The sequence below is a fragment of the Tachypleus tridentatus genome, chromosome 6 (genome assembly GCF_004210375.1).
Source record: "Tachypleus tridentatus isolate NWPU-2018 chromosome 6, ASM421037v1, whole genome shotgun sequence".
Lineage (NCBI taxonomy): Eukaryota > Metazoa > Arthropoda > Merostomata > Xiphosura > Limulidae > Tachypleus > Tachypleus tridentatus.
Window position 1 is genome coordinate 17,532,733 of NC_134830.1, and position 18,686 is coordinate 17,551,418.

Here is an 18,686-nt window from a genome sequence, read left to right on the forward strand (position 1 = left end):
ACATGTAGCTGATGTAAATTGAACAGTAAGTTTTCTTGATTGGTAAACTTTGTCACTCATTAGTTTACATGACTGTGACTAACTTTTATGGCAGAATGGTTTCATGCTATTCTGTTTGTTGTATTTAATTGCTCTAAATAATTAATTGTCTTTGTTTTTCACATTGTTGTGGAAGTAGAACGTTTATATATATAAATTACATCTTGTTAGAAAATACAATTTACAATGGTTGAGATAACTAAAGAACTAAAGAGTTTTTAGTTTTCATAAACTTTGTGTGGAATTTTGTTAATTTGATGAATTGTTCATTTCAATTTTTGTAGATATGTTGGCTGTACAAAATTTCAGGCACTGGCCATATTCTGAAATATGCATAAAATAAGCTATAAGTTTATAAATTACGAATTTATGATTACATATTAAATAGTTTAGTTTGTTGTTAAGACACTAAGAGGAACAGTTTTCAAAATTTTTGAGGGAGAAATATCCTAAATTTTGAGTTGGCACTATTTATTTATACACAGGTATCGAGGTGAACTTTATGGATGATGTGGGACAAACGTTATTAAACTGGGCATCAGCATTTGGAACACAAGAAATGGTTGAATTCTTGTGTGACCGCGGTGCTGATGTGAACAAAGGTCAGCGGTCATCATCTCTTCATTATGCAGCATGTTTTGGCAGACCTGGTGTGGCTAAGGTAAAGGATAGCATGCAAGTTTATTTTTGAGCCTTTAAATTGTGAGGTTTGAAAAATACTTTTTCTATTTGCAGGTGAATGGTACATACAGGTGTGTGTACATACACATATATATACATCATTGTCTTTGTATTTATAATTGTTAAAATATTTGTAAAATATAAAGAATGTATAAAAATAACTTAAAAAACTGCTTTTAGCGATAGAGTTAAAATGCTAGTATCTGTTTTTTAGGTGCTTCTGTGTCATGGTGCTAACCCAGATTTGAGAGATGAAGATGGTAAAACCCCTTTAGACAAAGCAAGAGAACGTAATGATGAAGGCCATAGGGAAGTTGCAGCTATCCTTCAGTCTCCAGGTGGTATATCTTATTTTGAAAGGAGATTATGATATGTTATTTTGATTTTAAAATGATACAAATTATTTGTTAGTCAACAGGAAGAAATCTTCAATAGCTGTGGCACTTGAAATGTTTTTTGGCAGTATTAAATTAATTTGAGTATTTTTTTATTAGCTGTATATTTATGTGCCAGCAATGCCGTGGGGGGCATTTCTATACCTGATTTTATGTTATTACTCATGAGGATCTCTACCAGCTTCCCATTAAATTGAGATGTTTTTAAGCAGAATTAGAGTAAGCTACTCTTTGAGATCTTAGGCATGATCAGATACTTCATTATGAAAGGGTTCAACCTCCAGAGTGTGAAACTGTTTCAAATTAGTCAAGATATGACAGAGCTGTGAACTGAAAGTTTATACTTGAAAAATGCAGTTATTTATGAATTGCATATGTATTTCTGTGTAAAGGGAAACCATCCCATCTTTGCTTCAGTTCTCGCAATAATGTCTTCCAAAAAGAAACATGAACTTTGAAAGATAATAAGCACATTCATCTGTAATTAAGTTTATAGGTTGCTTTTGTGTGAAGAGTAACAGGAAAAATGATGTAACCAAGTACTGCAAATAGTGAAATTTTGAAATTCAATGGAAAACAGTGGCAGGAAAACTTTCATATGAGTAGGACCACTGTGTATCAACCTGAAAATGGGAGACAACAACAAATATTATGTATATTATGCTCTTCAGCACTGTGATAACAATTTGTGACTCTTACATTGATAAAATACCATTCAGGGCTTATAATCATTAAAAGCATGTTGTAGCACATTTTTAAGTGAATTTTATGTAATGATTTTAACCCTATCCAGGTCACAGAGCACCTATCAGATGTTGAGTGCAAACCTTCATGCCAAATAATTTTAAATATACTTCATTAATTTGTAACTCAAACATATTTTGATATTTATATGCTGTTGTTTTTTTACATTTATTTAGTTTAATTTGCAAAATAAACAAATTTCATTTCTGCTTACCGAGTTTTTTAGTATTTGTTATATCACCAGATGACATATTTATGTTTGCTAAGAGACTATTACTCCTTGAAAACATCATTACTTGTGTTTTGTTTCCTACATGATTTTATTTTTTCTTTGTGGTTTTATAATTACATCATTTCAATTCCACTTTTGTCTGATGCCATAATGTGCTGTCTGAACAATTACTGATGGAAAAAACTTTTGAAATAACTACATGAAAGTGTAGTAGATATAGTTGTTTGGATATAGCAAATTAGATACTTTGTAGGTTACTGTAGAGTAAATAAAATGATGTGAGCAATAATTTGTGACTTAATGTGTAGGTTACTAGATAGAGCTTTTGTAGGAATGAACAATAGAATATACTGAGAAGTTTATTGTTTAAAAGATTTACAAAGAAGCCAGAGATCTAAGAATGTTTTAAGATTTTTTTGTAATGCCTGAAAATGTTTCAAGTGTTAAATTAGGTATCACATTTAATGTTTTGTATACATATTCTTCACTTAAAAACAGTTAATTCTAATAACTAAAGAACAAAACTAAAGACAGTTGTATAAAAGCACATTAACCACACTGCAAATGAGACAGTGTTATATGATGTAACATTTTTATGGGATTGTGTACTTGTTCATTGTCAAATTCCCAGAATGAAAATTGGGTAAATTACTATGCTTGAGAAAAACAAGATCTATCATTTAAACAATTGTTTTTTTACAAAAAACATATAGAATAATGAAACTTACACAATCTTTAAAGTTATAATAATAATAACAAGAAGCCCACATGTAAAGGTTTCTAATGCCTTAATAGCACAGTTAAAACAGGAGAGTACATTCATGATAATGTTTCATAAAGTACTGCAACATGATTTATTAACTATGTACACTGATATGTAATTGAGAGTAGGTATTTGTTTTTTCAAAAATGTATCCGAGAGTTTTTGGAAATTTCACGACATAATAAATTCCAATGATTACCATCAAGCATTTCTTTATATGTCTCTATCTTTAGCTGAATCAACATTAAACATTTTACTGTGTTTCATGATTCATTTGGATGTGGTTTCTGGTTAAATATAGGAAGTTACTGTTTTTTTTTCTGAATTTCTGTAGTGAGTAAGGATGGGTGGCACAAATTTGTACCTATTTTTGTATATGGTATTTATTTATTGCACATTGTAGAATATAATGTTGACAAAGAAATCTTCCTTGTTTTGTTCTGTTAAGGTATAAAGAAACGACATGCATGTTTATTTTTAGGTGAATGGATGTGTCCTGTTGCTGAAGGTAGCCGTAACATTGATAAGAAGACGCAAGAGCCTGAAGAAGATAACGAACCTAAAGGGGACCCAGAGATGGCACCCCTGTATCTACGCTCTTTGTTATTGGTTTTTTGTCAAACATTCCAACATTCGATGTTAAGATCTGTGAGGTAAGAACATAAATAGTCTGTCATAACTGAGGTTGATGTTTGTTATTAGTTTAAAAAAAATATACAAGATAAGGTTAACTGCTTTTAAATACTGTTGCTTTTTTGAGTTTTAAAACGTTAACAGTAGTGTGTGACAGTCATTGGATGATTAAACAAGTTCTCCTGTAGGCTTGTTTATATAAGCCAACCTGGAATTGCTGTCTTATCATGTCTGTTTGAAATATTCTGTCATATGGTTAAGTGTGGGTTTACCTAGTCTTGTTCTTGTAATTTGTAGATAAAATGGTGTTTCTTTACCTATTGAAACATTACTTCTAAAACATTAACTTTACATTTACTTGAATGAAATATTGTAACTATTGAAACATTCTTATGATATCAGCACAAGATGTTCTTATATCTCTATAATCAACATTAGGTTTACTTGTTCATGTATTTACCTGAACGAAAGAATGTTTAACTATATACATATTGAAACATTTCTATGATGTTTGTATATAAACAGTATTTATTTTATTATATCTTGTGTAAAACTTGCCTCTAACCTCTTACCCGATATTATATACAGCAGTTTTAAAAAGATGTCAAATAAATAACAAAAAAGAATATAATCAAAGCTTTCAGGCGACATGTTTATGATTGTGTTAGTCTTAGAAGCTGTAAAACAAAAAGTACAGTGACTTGTATTTTACATCACTAAATTTAAAAATTCATCATTTGTAACTGTTTGAGCTAGTAATAAAGAAATATCTGTGGAGATCACAGAATTATTAATGTTTCCAGGTCTTTTATTTGTACAAATGGGAAGCTGAAATATTTCTACTCTCACAAATGAAAATTACAGTTTGAAATAACAAAAGAAACACTTGCTGGTAGTATAATACTAAAATATTAAGTTTAAATACCAAAAGCATTAGAAACCAATAGACCTATAATTTGTGATAAAATGCACGTTAATTTTTTTTTAGATTTGTTTTTTGGATGTGTCATAAGGTTTTACTTAGTTGCATTTAGAATTTAATTAAACTACTTTATTAACATGGTACTAATAAGCTTGGCATCAAGACATGCCTAAATAATCCAAGTTTTAATATTACTTAAGTTTTTAATTTTATAAGAATATTTTAAAAAAACTTTAATTTTTTTAAGTATGAGAATTATGATGTTTATTTTCTAGGTTTTCCTCCTTCTCTGTTTTATTTACCACCTCTTCAAAAACTATGGAATTTACCATAAATTATTCATTACCTTTGTCACTGAAGGTGGGAAAAGGTTATATTCAAATCCACATTTGTGTGTGCATGTTTGTAAAATTTCTCAAAAATGGATGGATGGATTTGGAAAAAAGTCTATGTACATTAGGACTATGACTCAACTTCAAAATGATTAGTTTTTGGATGACCAAGATCACTACAACATTACTAAAATTAAAAAATATATATATCCATCTGTTAACAAGGGACTAGTTTTGCACACAGTTTTGCTTTATAACTCAAAGTGATCAGATTTTGATGAAACTTGGTAGACATATGTAGAAGGTTGTTCTTTATTGTTCTGCCAGAAATGGTCTGTATTATTTAAGAATGACTTGCACTGTAAGAACCAAATATGATGAATACTATGTGGGGAGATATGTGTTCCACTGAGTTACCCTCGAGATATAATATTATCACTCAGGCAAAGCATAATTTTTTAATCTTCAATCTTGTATGGTTACAGAACCATAAACTAAAAAATGAATCCTTTGTGGTGATCACCTGTCTCATCCTTTCTTTTATAAATTACTGATACTTCTTTTTGACATTTAATACTATATTACTCATAACCAATAGAAAGCCAAAGTTAAAACTATCAGATGATGTATTATATTGTTTTCTGTACAGAGAATGATCTATTTTTGCTTCCAATTTTAAAAAGTTTGTAAAAGCAAACAACTTTTTATTGCATGCAAGTTTATACCAATGCGAATGAAAATTACTTGTAATTAATGGGGGACTTTAAGATAGCTCTGTGAAATTAAAAATTTTTGTTGAGATTTGCCATGTGATAATTATTTGTGAAAGTATGTTATCTTTGAGTGTTCAGAATTTTACTGTTAAATATTTTTTATTGATATTATTTTCAGGGTTAATGTTTTATTCTTCTATAAAATAAATCAATGGCTTTTTTTTTTTTATCAAAAGTTAGCTTCTTTATCTCTTTGAAGTGATTATTTTAGTAGAAGGTAATACAGGCTAACTGTGAGAGAGATTACCACCTTTGGATGCTAAATGTTTGGCACCAAATTCAAAAAATCATGCCAAGAAGAACAACAAAAATTAAAATAAAAACTTATACTAACAAAAACAAAAATTTTGCTTAGATTTTTTTTCTATATAATATCATTTGGTATTTTGTCTCATATCCTAAAACCCACTTGTGTAGATGCACATAAATATATTTAAAAATACCTGTTAGTTGTTTTTATCTATTTGTTGATTATTGCTCCCCCAGATTAATTTTCTCTGTTACTCTCTTTATAATTTCTACTTTTTTTTAATGTGTTCATTTGCATTTATCTTTGAAATGAAGTAAGTTTATACCTGTCATATTAAATTCTGTGTTTCTTGCAGAAAATCAAGCTTAAATCTCATAAGGAAGATGATCCACTACATCCATCCTTCACTTCTGGCAGAATTGAGTAATGCACAGACAGGTGTACCAAATTTTGCTTCTCAACTTGTAGAAGTTGTTTCAAGTGTACTGGATAGTGAGGCAAGTTTTATTCAATTTTTTTTTAATATATAGAAGAATTGAAATAATACTGAATATTTCAAAAATCAAATTATTAGACAGCATGTCTTTAGATTTTCCAACACTTTGTATTATTATTTGTGTTCTATTATACACAAGTCCCCAGCTGGTATGGCGGTAAGTCTACAGATTTACAACACTAAAATCAGGGGTTCGATTCTCCTCGGCAGACTCAGCAGATACTCTGATGTGGCTTTGCTATAAGAAAACACACACTATTATACATAAAGCTTGCACCTAATATGGAAAATACTTTAGTCTGTAAAATGGAATTTGAACTTATTATAGCATGTTTGAAAATTTTGTGTTAAAAATTCCTTGTTAAAATATGAATAAAATAATTATGTAAATATTGTTTTCTAAGTTATAAAGGATTATTTCAGTTCCTATGAAGGGTAATTTAAGAGCTCATATTTAAATTATATAATAAATTTATGTTCCACTAAAACTAAGATGAAACTCTAGCTTGTTTTTATCCCTCACTGCAAGCAATCCAGAGCTTTTCTTTGTAACTACTGAAGTGTTTTTGCTTTAACCTGCATTTTTCTTATTATTTTGGGTTATATATTTTAAAGCTGTTATTATATGAAACTATAAACATTCAATTGATATTTGTCAGCAAATGTGCTCCTGATGAAGAAAGGTCTACCTTTCAAATGCACTCAAGTTATATAGTTTCGTATTTTCATTTCTTAAATTGATTTTTTTAAACCTAGTGTGCCACTAATTGAATATATATACATTTTGTGTTTTAGGAGGATGATGATGGTTACTTGATAGCTTTACAAATGATTCAAGACCTTATGATGAAAGGATCAAACATATTTCTAGACCATTTTGCACTCCTGGGAGTATTTAGTAAAGTATTAGTTCTTGCTGGGCCACCAGAAGTCTATGACGATGATAAAATGAGAAACAGAGAGGAAGGGGTTGGTGTTTTGTAATAACCCTTGTAATTTATCTTTAAGATCTTTTAGTCTACTTATAAATTATTACTTTTATGTTTGAATAAGCAACTGACTATTTAGTACAAAATTTTAATGTTGCCTGACAGGTTCTTAGGGAGTTTTGTTCAATACATTTATTCCTTAGGTTTTCTGGAACTTGTATGTTTTATTAAATGTACTAGATTTTACAAAGTATTAAAAATCGTGACAGTGCAGTGATTTTATATTTTATTTTAAACTTAGAAACTTTTCTATTTTCCTTGATTACAGTGCAGTAAAAGGTTTTTCTCTTATTCTAAAACAGGAATTATTACTTTCACATCCACCTAATTGATATTAAAGTCACTACAGTTTTCTTCAATGAAATAAATAATTTTAGGAGTTTTGTTGCATATTTCTATTCTTAGTAGTGTCATTTTGTTTTAGAATTGGGGAAAGTATTTTGATTAACAAGAAAAACCATTAAAATAAATAAGCTTACAAAACACTGCTATTTATAAAATTGTAAATTGTGTTTATTTTTGTTTTTCATAAGAAATTTAAATGTATAAACAAAACCTGGAGTAACTGGGGTACAGAAAACTTGGTGAAATAATGTATAGCAAACAATTTCATAATTATTAGATTGTGTTCTGTAGACTTTTAATTTTGATTTTTGCTTATGAATCGAAGTACCTTCTCTAATATATTCAGCATAGGTGCAATATTTTCTGCATTAGCACCACACTCAACATTACTTATTATTTTTATTAGCATTTAATTTGGGTAGATAAATAGATTGAAACCATTTTTTTACAGTTTTAACAAAGATTTAAACAGTAGTTTTAAAGTGCTTATGTAAAAAATATTTATGCGCATGTCATTTAAAAAATTTTGCTCAATAGTACAAAACTATTTTTTCAAAAACGTGGTAAGCATAACCTCGTTTAAGTAACTAAGTTTGATCAAAACCTCAAGAACAAAAAAATTTGAGTTCCATGAATACTTGTTCTGTTTAAGTAAGCAATTGATGTTAACTAATAAGTAGGTAGATTTTTCTTTATTTTTAGGTTTTTTTTGGAATGTAATGGTTTTGAATAAGCAGAAGAACAAGAAAACACTAATATGAATTTTCAATATAAAGCTTCGTCTAGGTTGGTTTTACAGTATTAAACAAGTTGAATTTTTTCTCTATTTTGAAATACAGCAAAATATGTTTTAAATATTTCACTATTTTTATTCACATAAAATTTATGAAAATACACTAAATACATTGTTTTTACTTAAAATACTTATGAGGTATTCAAATACTACCATTTAAATCTAAAAGCGATAATAACCAATTTTTTAAAATAAAAAAATTACAAACTTATTAGTAATATAAAGTAACTGTGGAGCTACACCATACATTGAAGAAATAATTTTACACTAATTTCTGTATTTCTCTGAAAATTTATTTATCTTTCATTAAGTATTATTTATTAAAGCCAAGATAATTTTTTTTTTGTAGGATGATGATGAAATTACCATGGATGATGCCCGAGAAATACTTCCTGGAAGACCATATCATTGGCGAGAATGGAGCATTGTGAGAAGTAGAGATTGTTTATATCTCTGGAGTGATGCAGCTGCTCTTGAATTATCCAATGGAAGCAATGGATGGTTCCGTTTCATCTTAGATGGAAAATTAGCTACAATGTACTCGAGTGGTAGTGCTGAGGGTGGCTCAGACAGTACTGGTAGAAGTATCTTTGTTTTAATATAGTTTAAGTGTTTTTTGTGTTCTGTAGCTGTTCATAAACAGTTACATATGTATGTGGAACCAGTAAATTTGTAATACATATTGTTGTTTTCTAATATTATTGACTGATTATTTTCATTGTTTAACAGCTTTTTGATTCATCAGTGGTGATAAAATAATTATTATGCATTCTCTACTTTTTCCCAAAGAGAAATTTCTGTATAGAAGATGGTTTTGATAATCTTCTTACTATGTGTCTAATTGCACATAAAAATATCAAACAGAATTTACCTTTTCTGTCCATAGTTCTTCAGCTTTGTTTAATACAATTTTATTTATTATTGTTTCTTTATTTCAGAAAATCGAGGGGAATTTTTAGAAAAGCTTCAGCGAGCTCGTTGTCAGGTTAAATCAGGAATGCCTATCCAACCAATCCTCTCTTCACCAGGGTCTACTAGACTAGTTGTTGGAAATTGGTCTCTTTCCTGTCGAAGGGAAGGGGAAATATGTATTCATAACTCAGATGGTCAACAGGTTTGTTTGTTGTTATCTTGTTAACATTGCTGTTGTATTTTAACTCTGACTTGATACTGTTTTGTCCTTTAAAACTTGTGTTGATGTGATCCAACTTCATAAAATGATCCAGTTTTATTGTGATGACTGTTCATTATGTATGAAATGTTTTTCTGACTTAGTAATAATATCCATAAAATACATAATAAATTGTAATGAAATTAAATCAAATGTCATTAGTATTTTGTATAATTTTCATAAAGGTATTTGTTCTAAGAAAAAAACAGCAAACTATAGTAATGATATAGTGTTTAATAAACAGTTGATTACATTATTATTATTAAGTAAAACAAGGAATTGAAGTAAAATTATCTTGTGGTAAATGACACTTTCAAGTAAGTAAGGTTTGTACATTTCAGCATTCTTTCCATGTATGTTATTGCCTTTGTTCCTCTTTTGGCCAGCATGCACACACACACATGCACATGTGAAGCTTGTTGTGGTGAATTACTTTTACATCTATCTTTAAAACATCGTGTGAAACAGGAAGTTTTCACAAAGAGTAATCCATAATTGTTGGCAAATTAAAGTACAAACATATAAACAGACTTTTTTTTGTGCACATCTTACCATGTTACATTCATTCTTGTGGATGAGAAAAATGAAACTTCAACTCAAATGCATAAAACCTATGACTTTTATAATGCCATTTAAGTTATTGAAAACGTTTCAGTGTTGCACATAGTGTTTGTGTGAAATCAATAGCATGCAAGACCATATCAGGTAATACTGTTTCTTGTTATTTCAAGGAAACTTTAGGCTTTATAGCCTCGTTAGAGGTTTGGCTCTAATAAATTGCTCAAGCCTGTTTATGCCCTGGGATAATGATTTGGCCTATACAATGCTTTCTTTAGGTCAAAGAAGGTCCTTATATATAAAAACACTTTAATATTGTTTCTTTTTGTAAAGATAATGTATTTATTGTATTTTTAGTATCTATAAAAAATTCAAAAAGTGTTTGAGCATATGTGAAACTTTTGTTTTTCTCTTGTATGATTACTACTACCAGTCCTAAAACAATTAAGATATATATTGTGTTTTTGTAGGATGTTAACTTTTAATCTCAGTTTGTGTAAAACACTCATGCATGTATTTATCTTAAAACAGCAAGCAACCATCCTGAAAGAAGACCTTGCAGGTTTTATTTTTGAGTCAAATCGTGGAACCAAACACTCTTTTACTGCTGAAACATCTCTAGGTGCTGAGTTTGCTGCTGGATGGACAGGCAAGAAAGGGAAACGATTAAGGTCAAAAATTGAAGCACTCAAACAGAAGGTATGTAGTTAAAATATACTGATATTGTGTTAATATTTTTTTTTAACCAGTACTGCAAATGATTTATAATTTGTGTGGAATTAACTTCTGCTATTTTTGAGCTACATACGTTTTCCTCCTAGAATGATAGTTCCAGTAAAATGAAAAGTTTTATGAATGACAAATAATAAATTAAACCAAAATTGATATATAGAAGCAAATATTATTTATTCTTTAGCAGTTTCATGTAGCATAGAACTGTGTGAATGATGTGCGTGTGTTGATAACAGAGCAATAAATTGTTTGACACAAATAGAATCAGTGAGAACATATGAATGATAATCATTAGAATCCTGATTCAACCAAAATGTATTGGATCAGTTCACTGTTGTTGGTTTAGGAGGATTGGTTGCTAATTTTATCCATTTCCACAGAGATATGTTGAGAGGGGTATGTAATGAAGATGTGACTGTTTATTGTTTGATATGTTAAAAAATTGAAAATAAATTTATTCCTGCCAAACCATTTGAGTAACTGTTTGTCATAGGCTGTATGCAGATAATAACTTATAATTTGGAAACAACAAACAGTGAGGAGATGTAAACTGAACTTAAGTACTTGCAGACCATGACATAATGCACACAGACAAGTTCATAGCTTTCAGTCGATAGATTATCACCACATCAGTTCAATTGCATAATATGATTGCAAAGGCTTATCCTATGAAAAATATTGCTTGGAAAAACAAAATGGTGTCTAAGAACTCTTTTTTTTTTCCCTCTAAATTTATTTAATGTAAATTTGATGCATTTTCAATTTTAATTTTCCACAAGAGTTTAAACCTGCAAAATAAGTTTCAGTGTAAGACTCTGAAAGGTAATTCTTATGGGTATTAAGCAAACTACAGCATGTTCAGCTGATTCAATTGAGTTTGTCTCCAAATTTATCTTTAGAACTTCCAAATTGTTTTACGTATCTTCTTGAAATTTTGTAAGCTTTCAGTAAGCATTAAAAGTCATTTTGTAGAGAACAACAATAAAAAAAGAATTAATGAAGCACATAAAAACTTTTCTTTGAATGTATGGAGGGATTTTCATGTTAAAGTTAAAAATACCTTTCATTTGAAAATTGTCAGATTTAATTTTCATAGTTTCTAAAACTTTCTATATAAATTACTAACACTTTTCTGAGTAAAACTATTTTTTTATCTCTTACTTTCACTACCATATAACTAATAGTAATATAATAGTAATCCGTGAAGAGGAGAAAACCCACTTGTTTTTTTTTTCTTTGTGAACCTGACGATGACTGAAGAAAGTCGAAACGTTGTTTGATCCTCTGCATAGTGCTTTTTCTACCCATACCAACCATTTTTACAAATATAATATAGTATAATAATGTCACCACACAAGTTTTAAATCACTTGATGAACATGTAGCTCGTGTTATCTTATAAAATTACATGAGGCATGAGCTACTCGTGAGTTGCTAAGTGCATACCTTGTGAAATTTTGTTATTTTACCTCATTTAATCTATGTTGTTGCTAATTTTTAATTTGTTACTTTATCATAATAAATAAAGCATTAAAATGAAAAACAAAAAATATTGTTTAATTGTTGGCTGTCAGTGACACTTAAGCATACTTTTTGTATAATAATTGTATTACTACACTAAATTTTTTATATAATTAATTAATTCAGCAAAAAACACAAATTAATAAAGTAAAAATTAGGCAATGTCCTATAACTATCATAATATTTCTGGCTTATCCTAACTATACATAGTTATTATGCTATTAAAAATCCAGCTAAGCTAATGGATGTATTTCCCATGGGAATAAAGTTTGAACTGAAAGGAAAACATACAATTCTCTGTACGGAAAACAATGTATTAAAACTTTCACTTTCAGCTGGTTAGAAATAACATAGTATTAAATATCAGAAAACACTTTCGGCAATTTATGAAAGAGGGAATGTAGCAAGTGGGTCTGATTATCTAGTTTATGGCTTCCTAAACAAATATAATTAAAGGCTACAAAAATTATGCTTTGCCTGATTGATAACTATGAGTAATATATAAGGTCCATATTTGTGGAAGGGATGGTAAATAAATTAGAGAATAGGCAAGGCTGAGAGAGCAAATGTCACAATTATCATACTAGAGGATACTGAGGATTTTTAAAATGTTTTATTATAAAGTTAGGAACTTAATTTTATTCATATAACAGGATAAAATATTTCAATTAAATTTTGAATGTAACTTAAATGTATGATGTTCTGAGTTTATTTATAATAAATATTTCCAAGGCACAGTCTAATTTTTGTTGTCTTCAATCATTACACTATTAACACAAATTTTGTTCCTGGATAGTACATGTTATTTCTTAATTGCTTATGTTGTAAAAGTACAGAAAATGGTCATTATTCCCTTCAAACTTTGCTTTTGTGACCTGGATAATGAAATTTAGAAATTAAACTGTTTTCTGTGTAAAACGGACAAATTTGCACATTTTCATTTACATAAGGTCTGAATAAAACATATGGATCAAGATTTACATGTATTTATTCTAAAGTTATACAAAAATGTTTAAAAGTGAGTAGTTTTTCGAGATTTGCAACTGTAATGTAAATTACTTTCACGTATCAGATCCCAAATAGTCTCCCATCATGTTTTTGTTATATGCTCCTTGGTAGTGGCATTCAAAGTCCAGTATATCTTGGTGAGAAGTGCTCACCTTGCTCCTCTGAGTATGCTCACATGTTCTCCTTGACTTTAATAAGATGAGCATCAAGGATATGGACTTTCATTTTGCTGTAGTTCTTCACCAGATCTTCAACCAGTCCACATAATTTTTGGCCTTGTGATTGCCCAAGAAGTCCAGAACTACTGCTACAAAGCTGCTCCAAGCTTTTTTTCTTCCTACTGAGCTTCTTGGGGAATTCTGTGCACTTCAAGATCTTTATTTGTGGTCCAACAAAAACACCTGCTTTGACCTTTGCCTCAGACAGCTTAGGCAAGAAGTCTCAAAGGTACTTAAAGGCTGCAGACTCCTTATCAAGAGCTATGACAAATTGTATCATAAGATCCAATTTTATGAGCAGTGGTGGAAACAACACCTTCTGGAGGTCTACTAGTGGCTCACACTTGATATTGTGCCTCCCCACAGAGAACTCAGTCCGTTGTGGCCAGTGCTTCCTGATGTAGTGCACTGCGGTGTCCCTGCTGTCGCAAAGGCAAAGATGAGAAGATAAACTTAGTAAAGCCTCCTTGGAGACCTCTCAGGAATGCCACCATATTGAAGTCTCCAATGATCTCCCAGCCATACTCATCATATTTCAAGGCTTCTAGCAAAGTCTTGATGCTGTTTTATTCCTCTTTGAGGTGTCCTGAACAAGCCAGGGGAAGATATAGATACTTATACTTGTGCTGTGAAGAAGTTTGAAAAATGTTGGTGAGGCTTCCTCTGACATGCGACTTGCACACTTTCATCTAACAAATCCCACTCCTTGAGCCTAGATGTCAAAAGCTCGGCATTCAACTTTGTTAGACCAATATCTCTGATCAAGTCATTGAGGTCTCTTTGCTTGGGGGTAGTATGGGTTTTTTTCACCAGCTGTACCTCTAAAATTGTAATCTGGATCTTCAATGTCTACCTCCACTTCTGATTTGCTACTCCCTCCTGAGGATGGCTACTTTTTCTCTGGTGGAGCAGGTACAGGGAGCTCAGGGCAGTGTGGCACTGGGATGATGGATGATGGAAGGTCTGGATACATGATAGCAGATTCATTCTTGCCAGCCTGACATTTGTAAGGGTCCCCACCATGCAGAAGTAGCAAGTGCTTGAATGGTCAGTGGGTTCACACCAAATTCTTGGAATAGCAAACTTCATGGCTCTCTTTTCCCCTCTGTACCATCCTGCAAAAGAGTAAAATAAAATTGTTATTATGAAGAATAAATTTATTTCATCCACAACTAATGTGTAAGAGATTCATGCAAAATATTTTGATATTTTTTCTATGCCTTTGGAAATTAAAGAAAAAAAAAAGATTTAAAAAAGGTCTAAAATTTGTATAATATAAAATCTTACTATTTAACCAAGAAAAATTGACTATCTTCTAGAGTTTTTTTTGCAGTGCTCACAGGTAAAATGAGGTGCCCAGGGTTTGTGTCGATCCCCCGACAGGCATGCTGAAATATGCCTTGTAGGCTTTACACATTTTAGCAGATACTATCACAGAGTACTTTTTCACTGTTGTCTTGATAAGTTAGCCATATACATAGCAGAATGCGTCTGGATAATGCTTGCAGCTTTTTGATGCCATCTTTGATAAAATCAGATAGATCTATGTGTTAACTTAGGCAGCTGGAACTAAACTTGAAGTGGTGAGAGGTGAGCCCCTGTATATGTACATATATATATATTACTATGGAAAGTTCTAGAAAATTCTCTATCAGCTACTCAGCTCTGAATCTACCTGGAATGTTCTGGAAAATGGGTAAATTTGAAAATTTCTCTGCCCAGGTCACAAAAGCAAAGTTTGAAGAGAAAAATAGGTCTTTTCCATTTACTTTAGGCATAAGCAATTGGAATGATGTAAATTGATATTTTGTTTGCAGTAGAGGTTTCTTAATTATTTTGCTTACAGATTCAAAATAAATATAAGGAGTTTATGCCTCCTAGAAAGCCAGTTCCTCATGATAATGATAGGGCATTGTTTGCTTAGTGTGTGCTATTTTTTTTAAATAGAAAGCAAATCTGAAAGAAAAAAATTATTTAATGTACTAATACCATTAATACAATAGATAGGCTTAAGTTGATGGTTTTACAGCAAAAAAACAGGATATCTTGTTTTTTTATTTATATTTCCTGTTTGTTATAACTGACAGTAACTAAAATCTTAAAATTAGTTATTTGTAAGGTTAGCTGTAAAATAATAAAAATTCTATCTGAGGTTTGATAGTAAGTAATTCATGTGATGTCTTTTGGTAATGTTATTTGAGCTGTGCATTTGCTAAAGGATTTTTCAGCTTTTATCATAGTATTTAGATGCAGTTCGAAGAGAGAGAAAACAATTAAATTAAATAAACTTGAGTGTAAACTGATACAAGCTGTGTAGTGTAAATAATTTTGTTTCAATCTATGGTCATTCTAGAAAGAAAGAAAAAAGAGTAATTTAGATTTATTTTGTGATTTTGTGGTGCTTAGAAGTTTGGTCAAACTGTCCAATTTTAAATAGTGTTAGGATGAAGAAAATAACAGCTAACATATAAGATTTTAGTGAAAAAATCTTTTATTTGTTTAGGAAGTTGTATAGGTCAATTAAATGAAATTTGAGAACTTTAAAAATAAAATATCTTTAACTTGAATATAAATATCTTACCATCTGGACAAGTTGACTCTGAGGCACTTTCTGTCTCCATATATTCATAGACAAATCATTAGTACAAGTTTTTAATTAAAAATATTATTTTCATGTACCAGAGAGTTGTAATATTTACTAGAAGCTTGCCATAATTTATGAAGATGCATTTACTACATTAAAAGTTATAAGCTTTCATGGTTACATGGTGGTTTCAAGGTTAGTCAAAATTATCTAACCCTTATAGAAAAAATTGTTTACATTGTGTGAAGGCTTTACTCTAAAATAAACATTTTCTGATTGTAGGTGAAAAATCAGGCAAGAGAAATCTACGATACACATTTCAAATCAGCACAGGCTCAACCTCGTGGAATTGTGGCAAAACTATGTAATATAGTCGCACATATTGATAAAGCTTGTCAGAAACAGCTTTTGGCTGGAAATGAGGTGTGTGTCTATATGTATATATATATTTTGTTTTGTATTTTTGTTTCATTTGAACTATAATGAACAGTTGTTAGTGGAGTCACTGTTCTGATTATGAAGTTTTCAAAAGGTTTGTGCTACATTGTGGAATTAGACTTTCATTTTTCTTAAAATGTTCATGTTATTCTTTTTAAATTAAAAGAAAACTTATTCTTTACCTAAAGTCTGAAATAAAGAGTTTAAAGAAGTGTTCATTTAGTTCCTTTCCAGAATCAATAAGAAATCAGTGTAATAAGCGTAACAGTCATGTATTAGTGATAATTCTTCTTTTTCACAAAAGTACCCTTTTAAGGTATGATTAAAAAGAAATTGTAGAATTGTCTAAGGTGTTTATTAATTTGTATTTTTTTAAACTGAAAGTAACATTTGATTAAAGTTATCAATTATTCGTGATTGTTTTAATGACAGAAAAATTTTTTTAGAGATCATGCATATCTTCTACAACAAATAAAATTTTGGGAAGGAATGATGAAATTTTGTTTTATCAGGGAAAGAGAAAATTTGAAATATTTTAAAAACCCTTGATCAGTTTTTTTATTTATAATTTTTAACATACAAAACATAGAACTTATAGTAGATACTAGTTTTTTTCTCTATGGTTTAGTCAAATGAATGGAAACAAATCCTGCACAAGGCTCTTAAAGAACTAGCTGATCTTCTTCAAGATGACAGGGCTATATCTGCTTATGAACTTCATAGCAGTGGACTCATACAGGCACTTTTAAGGCTTCTTGGGAAGAAAACTGAGGTAGGCATTGATCCAAGTGCAAATGGGAAGAAATCTTTGATAGTTTACGAACACTAAAAATATTACAATAAAGTTTACAGCATTGAAGCTTGATAATAGTTCAGTAAGGATTAATGGAGGAATTTTTTATTTTATATATTTTTTTAGAGTTTATAATAATGATGTTTGTACCTAAGTTTTAGTGCAGTATTCAACTTTGTGGAAAATGGTTTCAGGTAATGAAGGTTTAAGTAATATAATCAATAAATTTCAAAAATGGTACTGGGTATAAGAATTTGAATGATGAATGAAAGTAATTTCAGTGAGAATGATCATATTTAAATAAATATTTTTGATAAAATTAAAATTATTAAATTGTGAAAAATTTGGGTTGTCTTATATCTTATTTAAAATATTACAAAACACGATGTTCCTCAATGTGTGATATTAACATATTGTTTTTAAACAGTGAGTTTTATAAATAAAACTTATATACTTTTATTGTACTTAATTTTTTATTTTCTTAAACATTGTAATTGTGTGATACATCCGTTTCGATAAAACTGGACATTTTTGTCTTTTTCTAGTAATGTATAATTTGTTTACCTCTGTATACAATCAGTGACATGAGTACTGAAAATAAACTGTGAGAATGGTTTTTATATTATTGATGCATAAAATCTAATATCACAAAATTAAATAATTATAATTGGCTTTATATATATTAAGTTATTTTTATTTTGCCAGTTTATTTTTTTTATTTATGTAAATTCTGAAAACTGTGAGTACTGTAAAGAAAATATATTTTAATTCCTGTATCTTTGAAACATGCATTACACAAATCTTGTATCAGCAACTAGAGAAATATCATCAAACACCTTAAATGATCCTAGTCCTCTAATTTGTTGGTAATTCTAAAGATACTCTTCAATTCCCAAGCATATCATATTCATCATACATTGTCTAAAGTTGTAAAGACAGAAAATTGTTATCAGGAATGTTTAGAAATTAGTGTCATGAGTTTGAAACTTAGTAGCTTCTTTCTGTTATAATGTTTTTAATTGTAGAATGAAGTTATTTTGAAACGTAAGATATATGTACTTTTGTCAGGACCTATCTTAAAGATACTGTACATGTGGCCACTACCATTATATTCATTTATTGTAACTCAGCATTACATTTGATAGAAATAAATGTAAGCTCTAGTCTCTAGCAGATATAAGAAAAAATGGATAGTATACAATAATTAGGTTCCATATGCATCTTTGAAATTGTTGAAAAGGAACTTTTTTTTGTTGTTCCAAAAGTACTTGAAAACA

The 18,686-nt window shown here is 29.8% G+C and overlaps 1 protein-coding gene across 1 annotated transcript in view; it reads left to right on the top strand.

Annotated features, from left to right (window-relative positions):
* Window positions 1-18,686, top strand: part of Ufd4 (ubiquitin fusion-degradation 4-like) — a 129,368-nt gene that overhangs the window by 33,060 nt on the left and 77,622 nt on the right. Inside the window, 10 exon segments of the mRNA XM_076503519.1 lie at window positions 525-700; window positions 935-1,058; window positions 3,336-3,507; window positions 6,120-6,261; window positions 7,056-7,229; window positions 8,737-8,965; window positions 9,326-9,501; window positions 10,648-10,815; window positions 16,461-16,601; window positions 17,245-17,388. Coding sequence (XP_076359634.1) covers window positions 525-700; window positions 935-1,058; window positions 3,336-3,507; window positions 6,120-6,261; window positions 7,056-7,229; window positions 8,737-8,965; window positions 9,326-9,501; window positions 10,648-10,815; window positions 16,461-16,601; window positions 17,245-17,388 — 1,646 coding nt within the window.